Source organism: Chionomys nivalis, chromosome 7, assembly GCF_950005125.1.
Source record: "Chionomys nivalis chromosome 7, mChiNiv1.1, whole genome shotgun sequence".
Classification (NCBI taxonomy): Eukaryota; Metazoa; Chordata; class Mammalia; order Rodentia; family Cricetidae; genus Chionomys; species Chionomys nivalis.
The window spans coordinates 54573076-54594736 of NC_080092.1; the positions used below are offsets into that span (position 1 = coordinate 54573076).

Below are 21661 nucleotides of genomic sequence, written 5' to 3' on the forward strand. Positions count from 1 at the left end.
CCTCTGCCTGGTCTGTGTTCCTAGGTCAGACCATTTCAGTCAGTGTCAGGTCCTTGGCAGGTGTGACATGGTAGTTCCCGAGTGAGGGACCTGGATCCCAGGGCAGGGAGAGAGTCCAACAGGTGAGGATGCAAGGCGTAGAGGCTGACTCAGGAGCTAATTATAGCTGCTGGAGCCTGAGTCCAGACTGTCCTGACCCCCACTTGCCCCAGCTGTTCGGAATAGCCTACACTCATGGGCTTAGCCCAAGAAGGATGGAGCAATTGGTGTCAGGGGCACAGGTTTATTGGGGACCATTCAACTATTTCTCAGGAGGGAAACCAGAGGATGGGGGAGGGTGAGGCACACCTCTGTCTACCTTTGCTCTTCGCCTGGCAAAGCCTTTTCAGCTCTGTATGTCTACTGATTGCCTTGGGTAGAGTCAAACTTTAAAGGGTACCCATCTGGATGTAGGCAAGGGCTGGGGGTTACTTCCATATCTGAGTAAGTTATCTGAGGTGACTTAAATTGTGGTCGGTCCCCTGACTGCAGAAGCAGGGGATACGGAAACCGCAGGAACAGTTTGCCTGTGCCCAAGAAAGGCTGAGAGTTTGGAAAGATAGGAAGTGAAATTCCTGTTGGAGAGGTATGAGCAGGAGGTAGATGGTACCCCATGGGAGTCTGAAACCCCTAGTAGCAAGCCCCTGCCCTCCTTAACCTCAGCATATGTCTTGGTCTCCAGCAATGAATGCCCACTCCAAGGAGATGGTGCCCCTCATGGGCAGAAGAACCACTGCACCCAGTGGGAACTCCGTTGTGCTGACAGAGAAGAGGCCAGCAGATCTCACTCCCACCAAGAAGAGGTAAGGCTGAAGGCTTGGGCCTGAGCTTTGTACAGTGTGGGGCTCTGGAGGTACGCACTCCAGGTATCCCTTGTCTCCCATAGACTAAAGACTCTTGAGTGTCATCTGGAGTGACCTGATGACAGACTGGGTGTAACTTGGGGGTGGGGACAAATACTACATATTCAGGTGCCTTTGCTGATGTTTTCGTGACTGGCACAGGGATGGGTTCTCCTTAGAGGAGATTGGGGGAATGGAAGCAAGAACATTCAGGAAGGCTCTTGGAAGTGTAAGGGTTGCTAAAGCGGTTCTTGAGAAGAGGAGTAAAAATGTGGGTGTCATTCTAAGTAGTCTGGGTCCTCAGCTGGGCATGTTCTTCTCACCTACACATGTAGCAGCTTTCAATCTACCATGGAATCGACTCTGTATAATAGGCTATATTGAGGAAGCCTGGGGAGGCAGAAGGTACCGAAAGATGGATTCAGTATTGTGCAAAATGTAAATTACTGGAAACTTACAGAAAAAAGTGTATTTTGGGAGGCGGCAAAACAGGAGAATCCTGGTATGCAAGCAAGCAGGTGGATATTTTTGGCTAAGCTGGATAAAGGTGGCTGTAACTAATCAGAATATACCAGATTTTCTCGTGGCCACTGTTTATTAACAAGCTGGGCACATAATGCTTTCGCTTGAGTATTTTCTTTTGAGAGAGGTTCTTGCCATGTTTCCTAGGCTTGTCTGGTATTTGATACATAGCCAAGGAGCCTTGAACTTAGGATCCTCCACCTTCTGTGTGCTGGGGTTATGGATGTACAACCCCATGTTCAGCTTCAGTTAATGTAATGACTATGTGTCTTTAGATGCATGGCATGGTCATCTGGTGGGAAAAATGGAGATTATGATCAAAATGGCTATAGTTGTGTCAAGCTGGCTCTCTATAAGATGATACTACTAATGAACCAGCTTATAAGACACAGGTAATTGCCGTGATGTTGACAACGTGGTTAGCACAGCCAGGGGATCAGTGAACAGTGTGTGTTGACTTTGACAGTATGGGACTCCTGGAAGCTGGCTAGGGCTGGAGTGGTTTTGTCTCACTTCAAAGTTGAGGATGCTGGGACAGAGAGCAGACTTCTAAATGTCCACGGCTGATCTCTTTGGTTGATTGGGTACTTCTCAATTGGGCCAACCTACACCAAGAGGCTAGCTCTGGTTCACAGTCTAGGATGTCTCATTTGCCTGCCTTCCTCTTGGGTCAGTGGAGAACTTGGTTTTGTCTGCTTGTTGGTTAAAGTCAGAATCACTGAGGTTTCCCGTCTTAACACAGAGATAAAGAACACCCACTCTTATTAATAGCCTGGAGAGGTGGGCACAAAGGGGAATGTGGAAAGTGTCTGGAGTCAGTAAAAAACCTTTGACAGAGGATGACTGAGGAGAGGCAGGTCATTCTGAGCCTGTGGACACTCTGGAGCACCTCAGAGAGGAGGTGACGTTAGAGTGGGCTTTGGTAGATGAAGTTGATGGGAAAGGGTCCTGAGAGTGAAGGCTGAGAGCAGGGAGTGAGGATTTTAGTAGCTGAAGTGCCAAGAGGGCAGAAGAGTCACAGGGAGACAAGTCTGTTAGGGCCAGGTCTTGGGGGATCTGTTAAAGTACACAGATGATCCTGTGGAGAGTGGGGGAGTCACAGGGGATTTCCTGATGGGTGGTACAGGGAGAGAGGAATTTTGGAAATGTTTCATCGGGTGACCCATGTAGACAATGCATTATAAGGGGGACTGAGGGCAGAGAGACCTGGAGGAAGTTGTTGGGAAGCAGGTGACAGTTGATAAGGTCTGAGCCTGAGTGTTCAGGGAAGGAGGAAGGGATGGATGAGAGTGGAGTGAGTCATGGGATCTTCTAGGGGCAAGAAGGAGAAGGAAAAGCCAGAAGATACACCCTTCTGGTGGGGTAACTCAGAAGGATGGCGGGTTACCTCGGTCAAGAGCCTACCAAAGGAGCAAGGGCAGGAGTGGGGAGTCGAGGTCATGTGTGAAGTACCAACTAAGAGGTGCCTAGAAGACCCCAGGCAGAGCTTCTACCCTTTCTCAAGAGAGAAAGCTAGGAGGAAGTGGAGGTGAGACAGGTGGCATACAATTGGGGGCAGCATGGATCTTCATGGGCCATCCAGGAAGTAACAGAGACACAGTTAACTAAGCCAATACGGTCCATCTCTCTGGGTCTCCTTTTCACTCCAAGGAGAGGTTTGGGCATGGGGTAGGTTGTGGACAGGATCTCAAGAAAACCCTGGATTCTTTCACATCAGGCCCATCTGAACTGTGTTTTTTGAAGCCCATGTCTGTTCTTGAAATTAGTTACAGGCTACTTGGCCCAGGCAAGGCTATGAGGTGTGACTTTTGTCTCCTGAAGTTGTGGTCCCGTAGACTCTCTAAGGGGTTCTCGTGTGAAGGTTTGAGACTTTCCCTCAGAAATGAGTATAAGTCTTGGGCCTAAACGGAAAAAAGAAGAAGAATAAATTATTTTTAAAGACAGAGTACAATGACAGTCATTATTAATGATTGGGCTATGCGCTCATGGGAGAATTGAAGGCCGGAGGCCTATAGGTCCACAGAGGGGAGAGCTCTTTGGACCTGGGAGCTTTCCTGAACCACCGTGTCAATCCTTCAGAAGTTGCTACGTTGACCTCCTTATTGGGCCCTAAGCAAGGGAACATCCAGGGTCAGAGAGCTGGCCTTGGGGAGTTTGGATACTTGGATATTTCTTGGATCAGAGTCGACGGCTAGACAAGCTCCTGTTTAGCCCTGCGGAATTCCTGGTCTTGGTGCTCTCTTGAAAGTGACAGAAATGGTGGAGAAATGAAATACAGCTGTCTGTGCACCCAAGTTAACCACACCCAGGTTGCACCCTTTGGCCTAGACCAAAGGAATAAACAATGATCATCTACAGCAGGAAGGAGCCAGGCTGTCATGTGGTCCAGACCTCCCATGTGCTTATGATAGTGGCTGGGATGTGGCTGTCTAATGCCAAGTAGGGCAGGGATGGGTCATGAGTTAGGCCCTTGCCTAATTGTCTGGTCTTCCCCAGCCTGGCTGTCATTACTCCTCTCTCCACATCTTGTTCTCTGGATCCAAAGCTTTCCTTTTCCAAGACAGACTTCCTTTCTAGCCCAGGAAGCATTTCTCTTTCTCTCTACTCCAGGGCTTTTCTAGAACCAGAGGCATATTTCAATATCCAGTCTGTATTCCAGTTATCACGTACAGAACCTCTAATTCCTGACCTCAGTCATAAGGGCCTCCATTGTTCTCATGCTCCTGTAACCCAGCCTCTCCCTGAAGAGACTGATGTGGTCACTGGGACAAATGTGTTAGTCCTGGTTGACATCTCTGAGGATGGGGTCTCTGGAAGAGGTGATTGTCACCTTCCTAGTGCCTCAGTTTCATACATGGGCCACTGATTAGTTTTGAGTAAGTGGAGGAGTAAATGAGGGGTCAGGCGAGGAAATGAGGGGAGTGTGTGAGACAGAGAGGATGCTGCCCAGCCAGATCACTGCATAGTGAGGCCTGGGTGCTGAATGCTTACATGATATGGCTTTCTGTATCATTCTTGATCTCTCGAGGAGCCCTTGAGAAGAGGAGTCACAAAAGACCCCATTTCAGCTTTGTGTATGAGACTGAGAGGGGGGTGGGGCGGGAAAAGGCGAGAGCTTTCAGCAATTGGCGTCACAGCCAGTCACAGGGAGGATTCAGCCTCTACCATCGACAGTTTAAGGTTGTGTTGATCTGTCTGAGTATTGGTTGTATCCACAGACCTCTCCACCTTCTCGACCTACTTGACTGTTTATTACCCATGCATCCGTGCATCCATGCATCCGTGCATCCATCCATACATGCATGCATGCATCTTGCATCCATCTGTTCTTCCATTATTCTGTCATCTACCCACTGTTCATCTATTAACTCATCTGTCCTTCTGCATGGTCAGCCATTATTCCTTCCACTTGAATATGTCTCATTCATCACTTATCCTTTTGTGCATCCATTCAGTGGGGTCTTCTGTGATGGGGGAGAGTCTTCTGTCTTGTGTTAATTTCATTGGTTAAATAAAGAGATTGCCTTGGCCCTACTAAGGACAGAAAATTAGGTAGGTGGAGTAGACTGAACAGAATTCTGGGAGAAAGAAAGCCGAGTCAGGCAGTTGCCATGATTCTCCCACTCCAGACAGACGCAGGTTAAGATCTTTCCTGGTAAGCCAGCTAGTGGTGCTACACAGAATGTTAGAAATGGGTTAGATCAATATGTAAGAATTAGCCAATAAGAGCCTAGAACTAATGGGCCAGGCAGTGTTTAAAAGAATACAGTTTCCGTGTAATTATTTCGGGTAAAGCTAACCGGGTGGCGGGACGCAGCACAGCCCGCTGCCCTCATTAGCCGCTCCTTCAACACTTCTGAGTACCAGGATCACTGTTAGGAAACCAAGGTTGAGTCTGGAAAATCAAAGATAATGTTATTATAGTCCTTGCTATTGGGAATCTTACAGCTGAATGACAGTGTATTGTCCAGAGCAAAGAACCAAATGGCTTATCTGTGCTATGCATTGGTCTTGCCTTGGAGTCAGTTTTGATCAATCCACTGGAATAGCAGATCTGGAAAAGAAGGGAGTCGCCCTGTATCATAGCTGCAGGACCAGTGCCTGGCACACTGTAGGAACTTGATAAGTATTTATACGTTGAGTGAAGCAGCCTCAGTAGCAGGGTAGGCTCAAGAGAGTACCAGACCAAACTTTCTTGGAGAAAATCCATGGATGCGGGTTTGGGGCTCTTTTTGTTTGGAGAAAATCTGACAGTTCTCAACCAGGCTGTCCTGAGGCCATATCTTTAAGAGATGTGCTTGGAATCTCTGAGTCTTGCTGCCATAGTGGAGCGGGGCAGCTTCAGAGTGGTAGACCAGGGTATAGTCAATGTCCAGTTAAGCTGGACAGTCCACAAATGCATGGTCTTGGGGTTGCCTTGGCTGGGAATTATTAGGCCTAACCAGTATCCCATCAGCTGAGGATTCCTGGTCCAAAGATGGAAAGCACCCACCTGGAGGCAGATGCAGAGCTTGATCAGAGCCTAAGCTTTGGGTCCCAGCCAAAGATTTTCTCCTCCCTTTGTCTTCTCTCTTTTGATATTTTTCTTCTGTTTTGAAGTATTTGTTTTTAGGTGAGGCTAGACACACATACACATGCTCTCTCCTTCCTTTTCCTCTTTTTCTCTCTCCTGTTCTCCTCAACAGGTTCTTAGCCAGACTGTCCTTGAACAATCTTTCTGCCTCAGCCTCCTGAGTGCTCCACAGGTGTGAGCTGCCCTGCCTGGCAGAAGGCTTCTCGTTGGTGGTCAGAAGCTGAGAGGGAGAAGACCAGGGTGTCTTCTGCCCTATTTATGGATTTATTATGAGCTTTTAGGCTTGTCTGTACCTGAAGTGGGGAGAGGGACCAGGATTCTCCTGCCTGCCCCGATTGGGTAGCCTCCCTTTAGCCAATTCCTGCAGTGGATTCAGCTGGAAGCAAGGCCGGAGGACTAAACTGAGCAGAACAGTGTGCATTGCTGTGTCATTTGTTAGCCTGGACAGCGGGAAGCAGGTTCTATGGCCAACTCGCGTCTGCCCTGGGGGGAGGTGCTTACTCATCTTTAGCCTCAGATGCCCTGATCACACCTAGCTGCTCTTCTCTCTAAACTTGAGATGGGAGGAGCTGCACTTTGCAGCATCCGCCTTTCTGGGCCTGGGAAAGACTCAGGCAGTAAAGGTGTTTAGAAAATGCTGCATGCCTGCAGTCAGGAGACCAGCATTCTGAATGGGTCACATGGCCAGCAGCAGCTAAGCTGCAGCAGCTGCAGGGTTGAGTGTCGTGCAGTTGAGTTCACCCTCAGCTGATCCTCACCTTAACGTTACTAGAAGACTCATCTCCCAGTGTGTGACTGTGGTATTCAAGGTCATGTGTATCCACATTTGTGGGCGTGGCTGGCTGTGGCTGGCATATCTTGGGTAGATCGTCTGGCTTTTCTTGAGGTAGTGTGTGTCTTCCATTTCCTTGATGTCTGAGGAGAAAGCTGGCCATGGCTTTGTCTTTCTTCCTCACTGTCTGGAAATGTCTTCTGGGCCTCCCTATCCTTTCTTTTTCATTTTTTGCTAGTTATATCAATTGCACAAAGTTAGGGACTTCATTTTGACATTCATGCAATACACATAATGAACTTTGATCATATTCCCCCTCTTTTTACTTTTTCTTTTTTTAAAAAATATATGTGAATATATATTATTATGTGTATTGGTGTTTTGCATACTTGTATGTCTGTATATTATGTGTGTGAAATATGTATGTGAAATGCCTACAGAAGCCAGAAGAGGGATAGCACAGGATCCCATAGGACTAGAGTTACAGACGGTTTTGAGCCACTATGTGTTTGCTGGGAATCGAACCTGGGTCTTTAGGAAGAGCAGACAGTGCTCTTAACTGCTGAGCCATCTCTCTTGCATTCTTCTTATTCTTTTTTCTTTTATCAGCATTTCCACTTGCAGGTTTTTTTTGTTTTTTTTTTTTTTTTTTTTGTTTTGAGCCTGTCCTGAAACTAGCTCTTATAGACCAGTCTGGTCTTGACTGGTCTTGAACTCACAGAGTTCTACCTGCCTCTGCCTCCTGAGTGATGGGTCTAAAGGTGTGCGCCACCACCAACTGGCCTCCACATGTAATTTTACGTCCCTTTTCGATCTTCCACATGTAAGAGAAAGATATTTTGTGTTTCTAAGTCGGCTTATTTCACTTTGCTGAATCTCCAGCTCCATACATTTTCTCAAAAATGATACAGAATCTCATTCTTCAGGGCTGACTAGAACACCATTTTATAAAGTACCGTATTTTATTTGTTCACCTGTGGGTGGGCAGCTTGGCTGACTGTAACCTGGCTATTGTGAACAGTGAATGCAGGAGACATGCACACCTACAGGTGTCCTTGTAGGGCTCTTTTTGCTGCAGACCTACAGAGTATACAGCAGGGTCACAGGAAAGTTCTATTGTAAACTTTCTGCGGTGCCTTCATACTGACTCCCACGGAGGCTGCACTGCTCCATGTTCCCTACAGCAGCATGTAAGGGCTCTTCTCTCACCCACGCCCACTCTCGCCACCTTTGCTGGTGCCTGTTAGCTTGAAGATAGCTCTTCTCAAATGATATATTTTATATTTTTCTTTAGAGATAATACTGTTATGTAGCACAGGCTAGCCTCAAACCTATGATCTTCCTGAAGCCTCCTGAGTGATGAGATTAGGGGCATAGGCCCCCATCTTTGGTCTGGGTGTTTTTTCTTGGTGGGGGATACTCAGCCTACGCTTCCGGCTCCTTGAGTTCTCCCTGCCCTACCCTATCTTTCTCAGTCCATTTTCTGTTATGACAAAGGGACTAATGGGCAGTGAGGGCAGCCAGGGTGACTCTGGCCCTTTCGCTTAAGTTGTTGTAAGGCCTGTGTGGATTTGAGCCGAGGGACCCCTCCTAAAAAGCTTTGCCTTCAGGTCTGGTTCTAGGAGCAGCTGGATGGCAATGGGAATCCCAGCTCCTGTTGCTGTCTTCCCATCTTTGTGTGTGTGTGTGTGTGTGTTTTGAATGTGCATTGGTGTTTACCTGCATGTTGTTCCCATCTACGAAAGGGCTTCTACCTGAGGACAACTGCAGATCCTCAGGTGTTGGGCCATCCTCAGTGAGCCTCTTGGGTTCATCCACAAGGTGATGACAAGAGCCATTCAGACTCAGCTTAGAACCCAGGGCCTACTCCATCCATGAGGAATAGGTTAACATGGCACACAGGCTGAGGACTAGTATGGGTGGGTCCTCGTAGCAAGACTGCAAGACACATAGGCCCTGCCCCAGCTCTAATGGCCTTGATTGGGTGTCTCCCCAGTGCACACTTCTTCCTGGAGATAGAAGGATTTGAGCCCAATCCCACAGTCACCAAGACCTCTCCTCCCATCTTCTCTAAGCCGATGGACTCCAACATTCGGCAGTGGTGAGTACTGGCTGCTGGCCTGGACACATGGCTGTGCCTGACTGTGGCATGCAGCACTGTACATTTCTAAATTTGTCCTGCTCTCTTCCTTCTCGTTCTTCTTCTCTGTTGCCAGCATGTCTGGCAACTGTGATGACATGGACTCCCCCCAGTCTCCTCAGGATGATGTGACAGAGACCCCATCCAATCCCAACAGTCCAAGGTCAGTATGGTTCTCCCCCTTCTGACACTGTTCTCAGCAAGAGGAGGTGTCACAGGGTTGGCCTGCATAGGAAAGAGAAAGAAACCATTATCCCTGGGGAGCTGAGACAAATGTCTGGAGGCCTGGGCCATGGTTGTGTCATGTGACATTTTGTGAAAAGGAGAGAAATATCAGTAAATTATAAAATGGTTTTGTTCATTATAAAACATTCAAACAATGCCCAGGAGAATAAGGACTTTAGCACAAGTTACACAGTTACATAAATTTAAAATCCATTCACATAGAACATCAGTATGCATTTTTGCAAGAGCACATACAAATGAAAGAACATAATCTATGTTACAGCAAAGGTCTGTTGAGAATGTGGGGGCAGGGAAGGATAGAGGGAAAAGTTCAGATAGGGAGATGAAAGGGAGCGTTCTCTTCCCTTAATTCCATATTTCAAAGTAATAACTTACACATCCTTCTTGATCACCTCCGTGTGTACAGGTGTGTTTTGGTCACTGTGATTGCATATAGATAGGAAGGGAACCAGGATCAGACAACACAGAGCACAAACATGGGTATCCCTAAAAGACGTGAGAGGCACAGGAGTTGGAGCAGCGGTCTGGAGGCCAGCAACTCTGGTGGTGGAGCGGAAGAGGGTAGGAGTTGAGGCGAATGCGGGGTGAATTCTCAATGCCTGCCTTCTGGTCTTAGCGCAAACCTGGCCAAAGAAGAACAGAGGCAGAAGAAGAAGAGGCTGAAGAAGCGCATCTTCGCGGCCGTGTCTGAGGGCTGCGTGGGGGAGCTGCGGGAACTGCTACAAGAACTACAGGAGCTGTGCAGACGGCGCCGTGGCCTGGACGTGTCTGGTCAGTGCCCGGCCCTGGTACAGGATGCAGGCCCTGGGGACCCTGGTTGGTTTGGCTTGGCCTCTGCTCCAACTCCTCTGGGATTGAAGCGTGAGGCACCTTGGATACTGGCATAGCAATCTTGAGCTTGATTTAGAGGGCCATGGGGAGTCATGGGTGGGTTAAGGCAGGTGTTGGGCTTGGAAGGGCTACGGGGTGGTGTAAATCTGGAGAGAGCTGCTATTCAAACAATGTTGGAACTTTGTAGTAGGCCTGGGAGAGGGGGAAGAGTTCTGGAGAGTTCCTTAGGCACTGGCAGGAACTGAAGGATTAGTGGGTTTATTGTCTGGGGAACAAGGTGAAGAAAGGGTTGATGGGGAGGTAACGAGCTAACTTTTAGGCCATGAGAAGGGGTAAGATGGAGATTTCAGCACAAATATGGCCAGTGGGAAGCCAAGCAGCAGATGATATTATCTCCCCTCCACAGAGAAAGTTCAAAGGTCAAAGAACAGTGGGTGCTGGATGAGGCTTTCATAGGTGGTAGAGAGCTGTGAACAGTAAACCAAGCAGGGAGCCGGAGGAGGGTGTGAGGAGAGGAAGGAAGAGTGCTAGGTAGTACAGGGTTGGGGTTCCCCCCAGTACAGGGTAGAGGGTGTGCTTCTGAGGTGCAGGCTGCCGTTTCCCACACCCTGTTCTGTTTGGGAGGCCCAGGCAACCAGCCCTGCCTTTATCCTTGACTCCATCTGCAGATTTCCTCATGCACAAGCTGACAGCCTCAGACACAGGAAAGACCTGCCTGATGAAGGCTTTGCTCAACATCAACCCCAACACCAAAGAGATTGTGCGGATTCTGCTGGCCTTTGCCGAGGAGAACGGCATCCTGGACAGGTTCATCAATGCCGAGTACACAGAAGAGGCCTATGAAGGTACCTGTAGGCAGAGGCTACTTAAGAGCAAAGGGCGGAGGCGGGTATTGCCCATGTGGTGTGGCTACACAGCCACGCCAGTCTTGCTGTACAGAGGCACTTTGGCCATGGAAGCCAGATACGCAGCAGGCAGCCTGCTCATCCTTCCCATGAATAATGCTGAGCAGGGGTGGACAAGTCGGGAAACGGGGATGCTCTGAAAACGTGACCGTAGACAGACTGTGCTAGGAACAGAAATGACGATGTAATATGAGAGCGAGTGACCGGGGTGAGTAACTGTAGAATGGCAACTTTGACCTGGAGCCTAGCTGATGGGAAGGAGCTGGAGCAAGTTCAGGGGAAAAGCCCCAGGATGGGCACGGCCATAGCTGATTTGACAGTGGGAAGACTGGGTGCTCTGGGGATGTAGCTCAATTGAGGAGAGCTTCCCTGGCGCGCACAAGACACCGTTAGATCCCCAGGAACCACATAGCAAGCAAATACAAACAAACAAACCAAAGCCGGGTGATGAGGCTGGAGAGCCAGGTAGGGGCCAGGGAAGGCAACGGTCAGCTCTGCAGTCGTGTCACAAGCTGTTCCCTTCAGTCTAGTTTTCTGCGTTGCTTTATGGCTTTAGTGGAACTAGGGAATATAATTTAGGGCCTTTTTTCCCTCCCCAGGACACCCCATGTGAGCAGTTACTAGGTCACATCCTAAGTCTCTGGGGTCAGTCACTGACTCATCATAGTTAGCAGAGTGGTCAGCTCACGATGGGCCATCTTGTTGCTATGTCAGGGGACGTAAACAGCTCAGTGTTCCCAGGTGGGAGTTTAGACGGGCTCTTTAACCGTTCTTATGGGGAACGTAATCTTGATTTATTTTGTTTGAACTCTACGGAGTTTCAAAAGGGAAAGTCATGGCACTATGGAGGAGCGTGGGATCCCCAGGGAGCAGCTGCTTTGATTGACTGCTGAACTGCAGGGCGAGCTCCCTGAGGGTCAAGGCAGAGAGAGAGAGGGAATGAGCCATATCCTGTCGTCAGCCTGTCACTTGCTGGCACTAGTCCTGCAGACGTTCAGAACAGCGCCTGAGGTTTACCTTCTCCCCTCCCAATCTCTTTCTGTACGTTTCTTTCTTCTTGTTTATTTCAGGGTCCTAGATCTTCCCACCGCTGGCACAAGATAAGATCCCTTTATTTTTGGGGGTGGTGGTCTAGGGAAGTGCTCTCACTATGGAGCTACATCCCCAGCTCTTCCAGAAAATTGAGCTAGGGTCTCACTAAGTTGCTCAGGTGGGTCTTGAGCTTACTCCACAGTCCACATAGCCTTGAACTTGTGATCTTCCTTTCCCTGCCTCCTGAGTAGCTGGACTACAGGCTTGGGCCACTAGGCCTGCCCAGAAGATTCTTCTGAGGGCAAGGATGGAGTCTATTCCTGGGTGTACTTAGGTTCCCACACTGGAGAGGATTTTTTTTTTAACATATTTTTTGAGAGAGTGAATTTATCAACCTTATCCATCCCTGTAGTAAGGCTTTTCTGTCCTGGTCACAAGTCCTTTTCCTTCTCAGACTCCCTTAGCCTCTTGATTTCTCCACCAAGCCCTTTGTTAGGCTTGCAGGAGGTCCTTGCCCTGGTCTTCTCCAAGGCAGGGGACCACTCAACCTTGCTTTCTCAGAACCAAGGCAGCTACCAACATGGTGTCTTTCACACGATATCTATACCCTTAGTGTTTTCAGTCAGCTACTGCTCCCTGGGGTCAAGGGGCTCCACGGTCAGCTTAAGTTATCCCAGGTCTTTGAGTGCTCATGCCGGCTCTGTTCGCAGGGCAGACGGCGCTGAACATCGCTATTGAGCGGCGCCAGGGAGATATCACAGCAGTGCTCATAGCAGCAGGCGCCGACGTCAACGCGCACGCCAAGGGTATCTTCTTCAACCCTAAAAACCAGCATGAAGGTTTCTATTTTGGTAGGTGACACTGAAGGGGGGATGGGGAGAGGAGAAGGGACTTCTTGCCCTGAGCTCCGTTGTGACTGGCCTTGCCACATGGGGGCGCTGCAAGAGAGAATCTTTTCTGCAGATCAGAGACTGGGTTGGTGCTGATCCATCCGGTGCCACCTCCAGAGAGGCTCACTGGGGTAGAAGAGCCTGCCTGACAGTGCCATCTGGTAGCAGAAGGGGTCACATCTGCAGGAAACAGAGACTTGGGGTGGTGTGTGTGTGTGTGTGTGTGTGTGTGTGTGTGTGTGTGTGTGTATGTAAAAGGGCATGAAGGACAGGTGAGGACACTGGGCTGAGGAGGAAAGGGACCTGCTTTAGAGCAGTAAGACAGAGATGGGTGCTATCTGTGCGGACTGGCAGAGTGAATGGGGAGAATCTCTGGCCCCTCAGAAATCCAGAAACAGTTGTGTTGTGTGTGCTGGATAAATGTCCTTACAGGGTGCCATTTATGTAAGGGAGTGATCTCTGCAGACCTGAGATTCTGGAGTCTTTTTGGTAGGTACTCTTGGCTAAAATGCCTATAATGTCCTTCCTTGACAACCTCCTGGCTTTATTTACTTTTTAAAAAAATTTGGTCTGTCTCTGTGTGTGTTTGTATGTGTGTGTCTCCTGTGTGTGAGACTGTGCATGTGTGTATATGTGTAGTGTGTGTGTTGGGGTTGTTAGTGGGAGGAAAGACACGAATGCCTTTCCCCCCTTCTGACAATGTTCACACTGTCTTTACAGATTCTTTGAGTTGAAAAAAAAGATATGTAACTAAGTTATAGTGAAATCCACCCACTTTAGTGTGAGATTCTGTTGTTTTTATAAATATATTACCACCATCACAGTAAGGACAGGCAATAGGAAGTGCCACTGGGCCTGACTGTGACTGCTTTGACTTTTTTTTAAATTTATGTTTTTTGTTTTTCTTCGAGACAGGGTTTCACTGTGTAGCCCAAACTGTCCTAGAACATAACATGCTCTGTAGACCAGACTGGCCTTGAACTCACAGATATTCTCCCGCCTCTGCCTCTTGAGTACTGGGATTAAAGGTGTGGGCTATAACTTTCTTTCCTCCTTCTCCTCCTCCCCCTCCCCCTCCCCCTCCTCCTCCTCCTCTCTCTCTTTCTTTCTCTCTCTTCCTCCCTCCCTTCCTTCCTTTCCTCCTCCTTCTCTCTCTCCCCCTTCTTTCCTTCCTTCCTCTCTCCCTCCCTCTCTGTCTCCTTCCTTCCTTCCTTCCTTCCTTCCTTCCTTCCTTCCTTCCTTCCTTCCTCTTTCCCTTTTTGTGTATGTGTGGTTTATATTTGAGGTTATGTGTGTGGTGTGTGTGCATGTGTGTGTGCAGAGCCCAGTGGTTATCTGGTGTTCTCCTGTATTACTTTTCATCTTTTCCCCTTGGGACAGTCTCTCACTGAACCTGAAGCTAGGCTGGTGGCCAGTAAGCCTCTGCAAACTGCTTGACTCTGCCCCCATAGCAATCATGCCCAGCTTTTTATATGGGTGCTGGGGATTTGAACTGAGTTCCTCATGCTTGTGCAGAAAATAATCTTATCCACGGGCTATCTTTCCAACCCACACCTCTGGCCTTTTAATCAGCAGGACTAGATGAGTCTGGGCATCTTTGGACAGCCTCTTGCTCAGTCACTCTTGTGTCCCCATTGCCCAGCATAGGACCTAATTACAGCCAGTGTTGAGAAACATTTGTTGGGTGGAATGAAGAGAGGGCACAGGTAGGAGTAAAACAGAGGAAGGAGAAGCAGGAATTTTGTCCAGGTGAGTGGGAGGATTTCTAAATTTTAAATAGGGTGGCTAAAGTGAGTCAGTGAAAAGGTGAGATCAGAACCAAGACTGGGGATAAGCAATGCAGAGTATCTACAGCAAGCAAGAACAGCTTATGCAAAGGCCCCAAGGTTAGGAAATGTCCCATGTTTGAGGGAGGAGGCTGCTGTGCCTGTAGAGGTGTGAGCATGCCTGAGAGGATGAGAACTCAAAACCTAGAAGGCTTTCCAGGTTGTCACCCTGAGTAAGCAGGGACCTAACTGGGTTGCTTTGCTCCCCTGCTGAGCAGAGTGTTGGAAAGTCAGTGGGCAGCAGGGGAAGCAGGTGACTATTGGTGTGATCTTGCTTCAGCTTTCACTGAGCAAGGGGAAGTGGGATGGTCAGGGAACCTCAGGGATCAGTGCTGCTGTGATGAGCAGTATCTGGGACTCTGGTCCTGGGGCCTGAAGGCTGTTGCTTTTGGCCTAGGAAGGACTGAGCTCCGACACCCCTTTCCCCAGGCGAGACACCCCTGGCCTTGGCAGCATGTACCAACCAGCCCGAAATTGTACAGCTGCTGATGGAGAATGAACAGACAGATATCACCTCCCAGGACTCTCGGGGAAACAACATCCTGCACGCACTGGTGACAGTGGCTGAGGACTTCAAGACCCAGAATGACTTTGTTAAGCGCATGTATGACATGATCCTGCTGAGGAGTGGCAACTGGGAGCTGGAGACCATGCGCAACAATGATGGCCTCACGCCACTGCAGCTGGCTGCCAAGATGGGCAAGGCTGAGGTGGGGCCCGGCAGCGAGGGTGGGGACTGGGGAGGCACAGCTACTACTCTGTCGGCTTGGGGCCCATCTGAGGATCCCACGGTTCCGGCCTCAACATTAGGAATGCCCCAGCTTAGGTCTGGAATTTCAGTGGTGGCTCCGCTAAATCCAGCACGTGCTCTATCCTTAGGATGCCAGTCACATACTCCAGAGTTCAGTCTCTCTTCCTGGAACTTCCTAGGTGGGGCCAGATTGGGGAATCCCTAAGGCCAAGGTGATGCAATATCTCAGGTGCTTCGTGGTTGAGCATTCCCGAGTGGTGATGCTCAACCACAAGCTGTGTATCTGTCCTTCAGGCTTGCCTCTTCTGGGGCTGTGGTTCCAGAATGGCTGCTCTGGGTCCCCAGTCAATGGGTGTCTGCTCTCTGGCAATAGAAGGACCTTGGCCTGTTGGTTAGGATTCTTCTCTAGCAGTGTGGCTATATAGGCCCCTTTGCCTGTGTGATGTGATCAAAGAACTCTAGGCTCATCTGAGCTCTTTGGGAAGACCTAGGCTGGGCCAGGCTGATGTGTTTTGTTTATCTGTGGTTGGAGCTGTGGCTTGGCTGAGATCAAGTTTCTTCTCAGGGGACCGATGTTGGGAGGGGACTGTGGCTCCTGGTGGGCTGTGGGAGGACGCTAGATGGTTGGCACCACTCAGCAATTCTGTTTGTGTACCCTTCTACCTCTTCTAGTCAGCTGCACTGAGGTCAGGCCAGGGCTGGAGCTCACAAGGGACCTTTATATTCCCTTGTGGGGGAGGAGGAGATGGAGAATGACTTTAACAAAGGGAGAATTGTATGTCTGACCCCCCTGTCCTGCTACCCACGGTCACAGCTTGTAGGGGCTCTAAGGAGAGTCAGAGGGTATTTGTGGGTCTAGTTTCTCTCGTGAGCTTTTCCCTGCATGCCAGTGTCTCATTTGTGCTCCCTGCTACCCAGCCCAGGGAAGATGTATCTTAAGAGGGCACGGCCCTGGGACCCCTTATGCTCTAGGGCGATGGTTCTCAATCTTAATGCTGCAATCCTTTAATACTGTTCCTCATGTTTTGATGACCCTCAATCATAAAATAATTTTGTTGCTCTTTACTAATTGTAATTTGCTATTGCTATGAATTGCAATGTATATTTCTGATATGCGACCCCAACAGGGACCGCATCACCAGGTCGAGAATTGCTACTCCAGCGGGTAGTGCTTTCCTCTGGGCCAGTCTCAGGGAGGTACCCACCAGGGAGGTTCCCCAGTACTCTCTTTTATTCAGTGCCTTGTGGAAAACGTTTCTGGATGCCACCCAAGGTGGCTGCCATACTGCTAGTGCAAGACACAGCGATGGCTGAAGCCGCAGACCTGCCCCTGGGGTTTTTACTCGCTAGGGTGTAGGGGTCGTTTGCCTGGGTGTGATGGGAGATGCAGTGGGAAGGCTGTGGAGCTGAGTGAGAGTCACACACTGATGCTGTCTTCCCAACAGGTCCCTCTTGTTGGATTGTGGGTTCATATCCCTGGATGCTCTATTCCCAGTATAGGGTGACTGATGGCTTAGGCTTTCAGGAAGTGGTCAGATGGAGAGCAGGACCCCTCTTCCTGCATAGGGGACCCACTCAGAGAGCTTCACAAAGTGCTCTCCAGGTTTCTTCCTGAATCTGGAGTTTTAGTAGTTGCCTCTGTGTTTTGAAAAACTCTCCAGAAACCCTAACATACAGCAGAGTTTGAGGACCACTGACCTGCAGAGTGGATTCCATGGGCCTCTTTGGTGTCTGATGCCATGGCTTGTCCAGCCAGAGTGATGAGCCTGCTGTAAAGTCTAGACTGAGGGGGGATGGAGGAACAGAGCAACTGAGAGCTCCAAGTTCAGGCCTCATGGAGATCGCTTCTAAAGATGGTCAGTTTTGGATTCCTTGCTGTACTGGAGTCCAGATGGTTTGGGGACCTACTAGCTGATGGTTTGTCTTTCTGCAGTGTGCAAAGGGTTCTCATACTCTGGTTCCTCGTGAGAAGGCAAGAACTGTGAACTTCATTTCCACTTCACAGACACAGCTGGAAGGACACACATTTCACAGTCATGACTCCAGGCAGAGGTGGCACTCATACTGAACATATTCAGGGTTGACCTGCCTCTGGCTGGTCCAGACCTGTTGTTTCCAAACCCCATTATCTCTCTTCTTATCCCCAGATTCTGAAGTACATCCTTAGTCGTGAGATCAAGGAGAAGCCTCTTCGGAGCCTGTCCAGGAAGTTCACGGACTGGGCATATGGGCCTGTGTCATCCTCACTCTATGACCTCACCAATGTAGACACCACGACAGATAACTCTGTGCTGGAAATCATCGTCTACAACACCAACATTGACGTGGGTCTCCCAAGCAGGCTGGCAGGAACAAGGAATGAGGGGTGGACCAGGGCTTGAGGACCCTGGAGGAACTGTGTCAACTTCCCCTAAGCCCCATATTGGTGATTTGTCTTAGTGGAGTCTGGAACAGAGGACATGGCCCAAGCAGAAGCTAGCTTTTTTGTTTCTGACCAACAATGAATAAGAGAGTTAAGGTTGAGGAGCTGGCTTCCAAATCCTGGGCAGTTTGGAGGCAATTTAAGAGGTGTGTGGTATCTTGTATACCCTAACTTACCTATGTGGTCTGGCTTAGAGGCCTTTATTCCTCTAATCTTGAGTACACAGGAAGTCAGAGTGCTCACTAGCTGGAACAATCTGGACCTTTTGGGAGGAGGTAGGAGAGGGAACACCAGTGAAGTTGGGGTGAAGACCGAGGATCAGCTCCTTTTTCTGCTCTTGGGGTGAGTGAGGCAGAGGGCCAGGAATAGATCCTTTGTATTTTATCAACAGTCCTACTTCCCAGAGGCTCCCTGGACTCTCACAGCAGCCTGTTCGGCAGGGTGGATAAGGGTTGTGGTATAGATGAAGAGGTGAAGGCCGAGAAAAGCTCAGGCAATGTCCTAAGGTCACAGAGATACTAGAGCCCCTTTCTAGTCTCCAGTCCAGTTTGCATCAGTTCTTCCTGTAAGAAGCCCCAGTATGCTCCCCTCCCCCAGAGTGTTTGACTGCTCCTAAAGGAGCCATGGGAACTGGGAGTTACCCTTCCAACACTTCCATCAAGCCGGTCCATCGCTTCCGATGACTAGAGCCTTCTGCCACTGACCCCACTGACTCTGGGCTCCTGATAGGCCCTTTGAGAAATGGTCCTTCTCTGCCTGCCTCATCTCCACGGGGTGTTCTGTCCCCAGAACCGGCATGAGATGCTGACCCTGGAGCCCCTGCACACGCTGCTGCATATGAAGTGGAAGAAATTCGCCAAATACATGTTCTTCCTGTCCTTCTGTTTCTATTTCTTCTACAACATCACCTTGACCCTCGTCTCTTACTACCGTCCCCGGGAGGACAAGGTACGGGGGTTCTAGGGATGGGGTGGTGTGTGGAAGGTCTGAGGTAGAGGATCTTGGAACTGCCTCATGTGGAGATGGGGATACTGAGGTCCAGAGAGGCTAAGGCCTTTTCATGGTGTCATCCAATTATTCTCCAAAGTTCCCAGTGCACAGAATAGTTAGCCAATCTGTAGGTGAATAGATCTAGGGAGATTCATACTGGGAGAGAGTTGGGGATGAAGGAGCTCCAGGCCCTTCCCAGACTTTCTAGAATACACTGTGTTTGCTGTGAGGCCCACAGAAGGTGGGTGGAGGAGAGGTTACTTGGTCAAACTTCCCCACTACTTTGGGCCTCAGTTTCCCAGTTAGTGGAGTGCAGTCTTGGCTTCACTGAACTATGGGAGGAGGCCCCATCGAGTGTCTGATAGTGGGTATAGTTGGAAAGAACCAAGCAATGGGCTTGTTAGCAAATAGAGCCTTGTCTCTCTCACTGCAGAGTTCTGGGTTCTCATTGAGGGTGGGGCAGGCAGGGCCAGGAGATGAGGTTCCATAAAGGCCTCTGGTCCATCTTGAAGGCCCAGAATGCTTATACAGCCTAGTTCCTTCAGGGCTGGTGTTGTCCTTCCCTACCTATTCCTCATTCTTATCATCTCCTTCCTTTTCCCCCCAGGACCTCCCGCACCCCTTGGCGCTGACACACAAGATGAGTTGGCTGCAACTCCTAGGTAGGATGTTTGTTCTTATCTGGGCCACATGCATCTCCGTGAAAGAGGTGAGTATATTTCTATACCCTTCTAGACTGCCCTTTGAGGCCAACAGGGTGGGAGCAGGGCTGACTTGCACTCTAGTCTATATTGCCACTACTGTAGGGGTTTCAGGAAGACATTTCTGTTCTAGGCCTTAGATTTCTAAGTTATAGTACAGAGAACAATGAGTAAGACAGGCCTATTCTATCGGCTCCATCTCCTCCTCCATTCATCTGTCGAGTTGTGTGCCATGTATATATCCTTCAAGCCATCTGTGTCTATGAGTCTTCCTTCTTGGTTCTACCATCTTGTCACCCGCCTTTTATCCAGTCACTCAGTCATCCATTCCAAATCCTACACAACCTCAGCACCATACTTCTGTTCTTTATTCAATTATTTCCCCACCTGTTGTGACCATCCATTTATCCACTTTACTACACATCTACTCATGTACCGACCTGTTTATCCGTTCAACCAGCCAATGAACCAACCTACAGATGTGGAGTCTTTTGTATATGGGGCACTGGGATGCATGTGTGACAGGGAGGGAGGGAGTTTGCCTTTCTTAAGCTCAACTGGGTAGGGAGCTAATGGTCACGAACACTGAGACTGTAAGGTGGATGAGAACCGTGTTTAGAGGGAGGGAGAGGACTTGTCTGGGAGTGGGAGAAGGGGTGGAAGTTCAGCAGTACAGTAGAGCAGGACAGGAGGCCATGAGAAGCAGCAGAAGATGAAAATTAGGCCGCATTTGGCGGGTAGCTTTAGTGAGTGTGTGGCTTGCTTTGCCTTTTCTGGGCCGAGGATAGGAGTGAGAAGCCTGTGGGAGGGGTCACCCTCACTGAGGGGTCAGTGATGTCCTCCAGACACAGGTCATCCCTGTACTCCAGCTGAGCTACCACATTACAGAACCCTCCCAGAATCCCCACTGGGGACAGTACTTCCTAGAACCCTGGGGGAGGGCAGGGAGAGGGTTAAGCCTTTCTTTTCTGTTGTCTCCAGGGCATTGCCATTTTCCTGCTGAGACCTTCTGATCTACAGTCCATCCTGTCAGATGCCTGGTTTCATTTTGTCTTGTAAGTAGGTCTGTCCAGCCCACCGCCTGTGTCCATGTCTAAGCATCCTGCTATCATTACAGTCCAGAGACCCCCTCTGCCTCTTCTAGATGGAGAAGTATGTAGGTGTCTGTGAAGAGGATCAGGAGCCCCTAGGACAGAATCTGTCTTGATGGCACGGGAAGGCTAATTCCATCTCTCAGAGCCCCAAATGGCAGGCACCCCAGAGAAACAGAGGCTTGGCTGTCCTGATGGTGTTTGCACACAGCAGGGTATTAAGGCAACCCCTTCTAGCTTCAATGGTACCTTAAAGTTGCCACCTGAGATCTTGGTTGGTCAGGAGGAGAAGGCACCTAAGAAATCAGTCTTCTGTATAGTCAACTCTGGAGTCCTCGGAGCAGGGTAGTAAGTTACACACCATGACGCCGTGTCCCAGCAGTGTCAGAGCCCCAGCTGTTGCTGTGTTGGTGGCCCTGGGCTCCTGTGGGAAAGCCCAGCTTAGCAGCCTCTCTGCATGAAGTCAGATGCAGCTGACACTAAGACCTCCTCTGACCCCTCCCTTAACGAGCAGAGGGTCATCATGGCTCTGTGGTAATGTCATAGCTAAGGATGAAGAATGCTGGTTCCACAACTGTGGCACACTCTTGATGTCTTTCTTCTGAATATGTAGGAGACTGATGTTTCTGATTGTGTGTGTGTGTGTGTGTGTGTGTGTGGTATGTCCCTGCTCGTGTACAGGAGTACATGTGTATGTATGTAGGTCAGAGTTTGATGCTGGGTATCTTCCTCAATCAGTCTTGGCCTTGTTTTTTGAGACCCTTTACTTTTTGAGACATGGTCTGTCACTGAACCTGGAGGTTCCTGATTGGCTAGACTGGCTAATCAACAAACTCTGAGGATCCCACCCTGTTTCTGCCTCCCCATGGGCTGGGATGGTGAACACACACCGCCACTGGCTTTCTTACATGGGTGCTGGGGATCTGAACTCAGGTCCTCATGCTCATGCAGAAGTTTTATGCCGGCTGAGCCATCTCCAGCTCCTACCTAGTTTTTACCTAATGTGTACCTGCCCTCTAGAGTAGCGGTTCTCAACCTGAGAGTTGCAGCCCATTTGGGGAGTTAACCCTTTCACAGGGATCACCTAA

General features: G+C 49.5%; 1 protein-coding gene across 2 annotated transcripts in view; it reads left to right on the forward strand.

Annotated features, from left to right (window-relative positions):
* The first annotated feature begins 723 nt into the window (after positions 1-723).
* Trpv3 (transient receptor potential cation channel subfamily V member 3) overlaps positions 724-21661 on the forward strand; it is a 29738-nt gene continuing 8800 nt past the window's right edge. For both annotated transcript variants that reach the window (XM_057775870.1, XM_057775871.1), the window contains exons 1-11: positions 724-842; positions 8745-8849; positions 8965-9051; positions 9751-9905; positions 10634-10810; positions 12613-12753; positions 15048-15328; positions 17517-17693; positions 18581-18739; positions 19389-19490; positions 20464-20537. In XM_057775870.1, coding sequence (XP_057631853.1) covers positions 724-842; positions 8745-8849; positions 8965-9051; positions 9751-9905; positions 10634-10810; positions 12613-12753; positions 15048-15328; positions 17517-17693; positions 18581-18739; positions 19389-19490; positions 20464-20537 — 1577 coding nt within the window. The remainder of the gene's footprint in view (positions 843-8744; positions 8850-8964; positions 9052-9750; positions 9906-10633; positions 10811-12612; positions 12754-15047; positions 15329-17516; positions 17694-18580; positions 18740-19388; positions 19491-20463; positions 20538-21661) is intronic.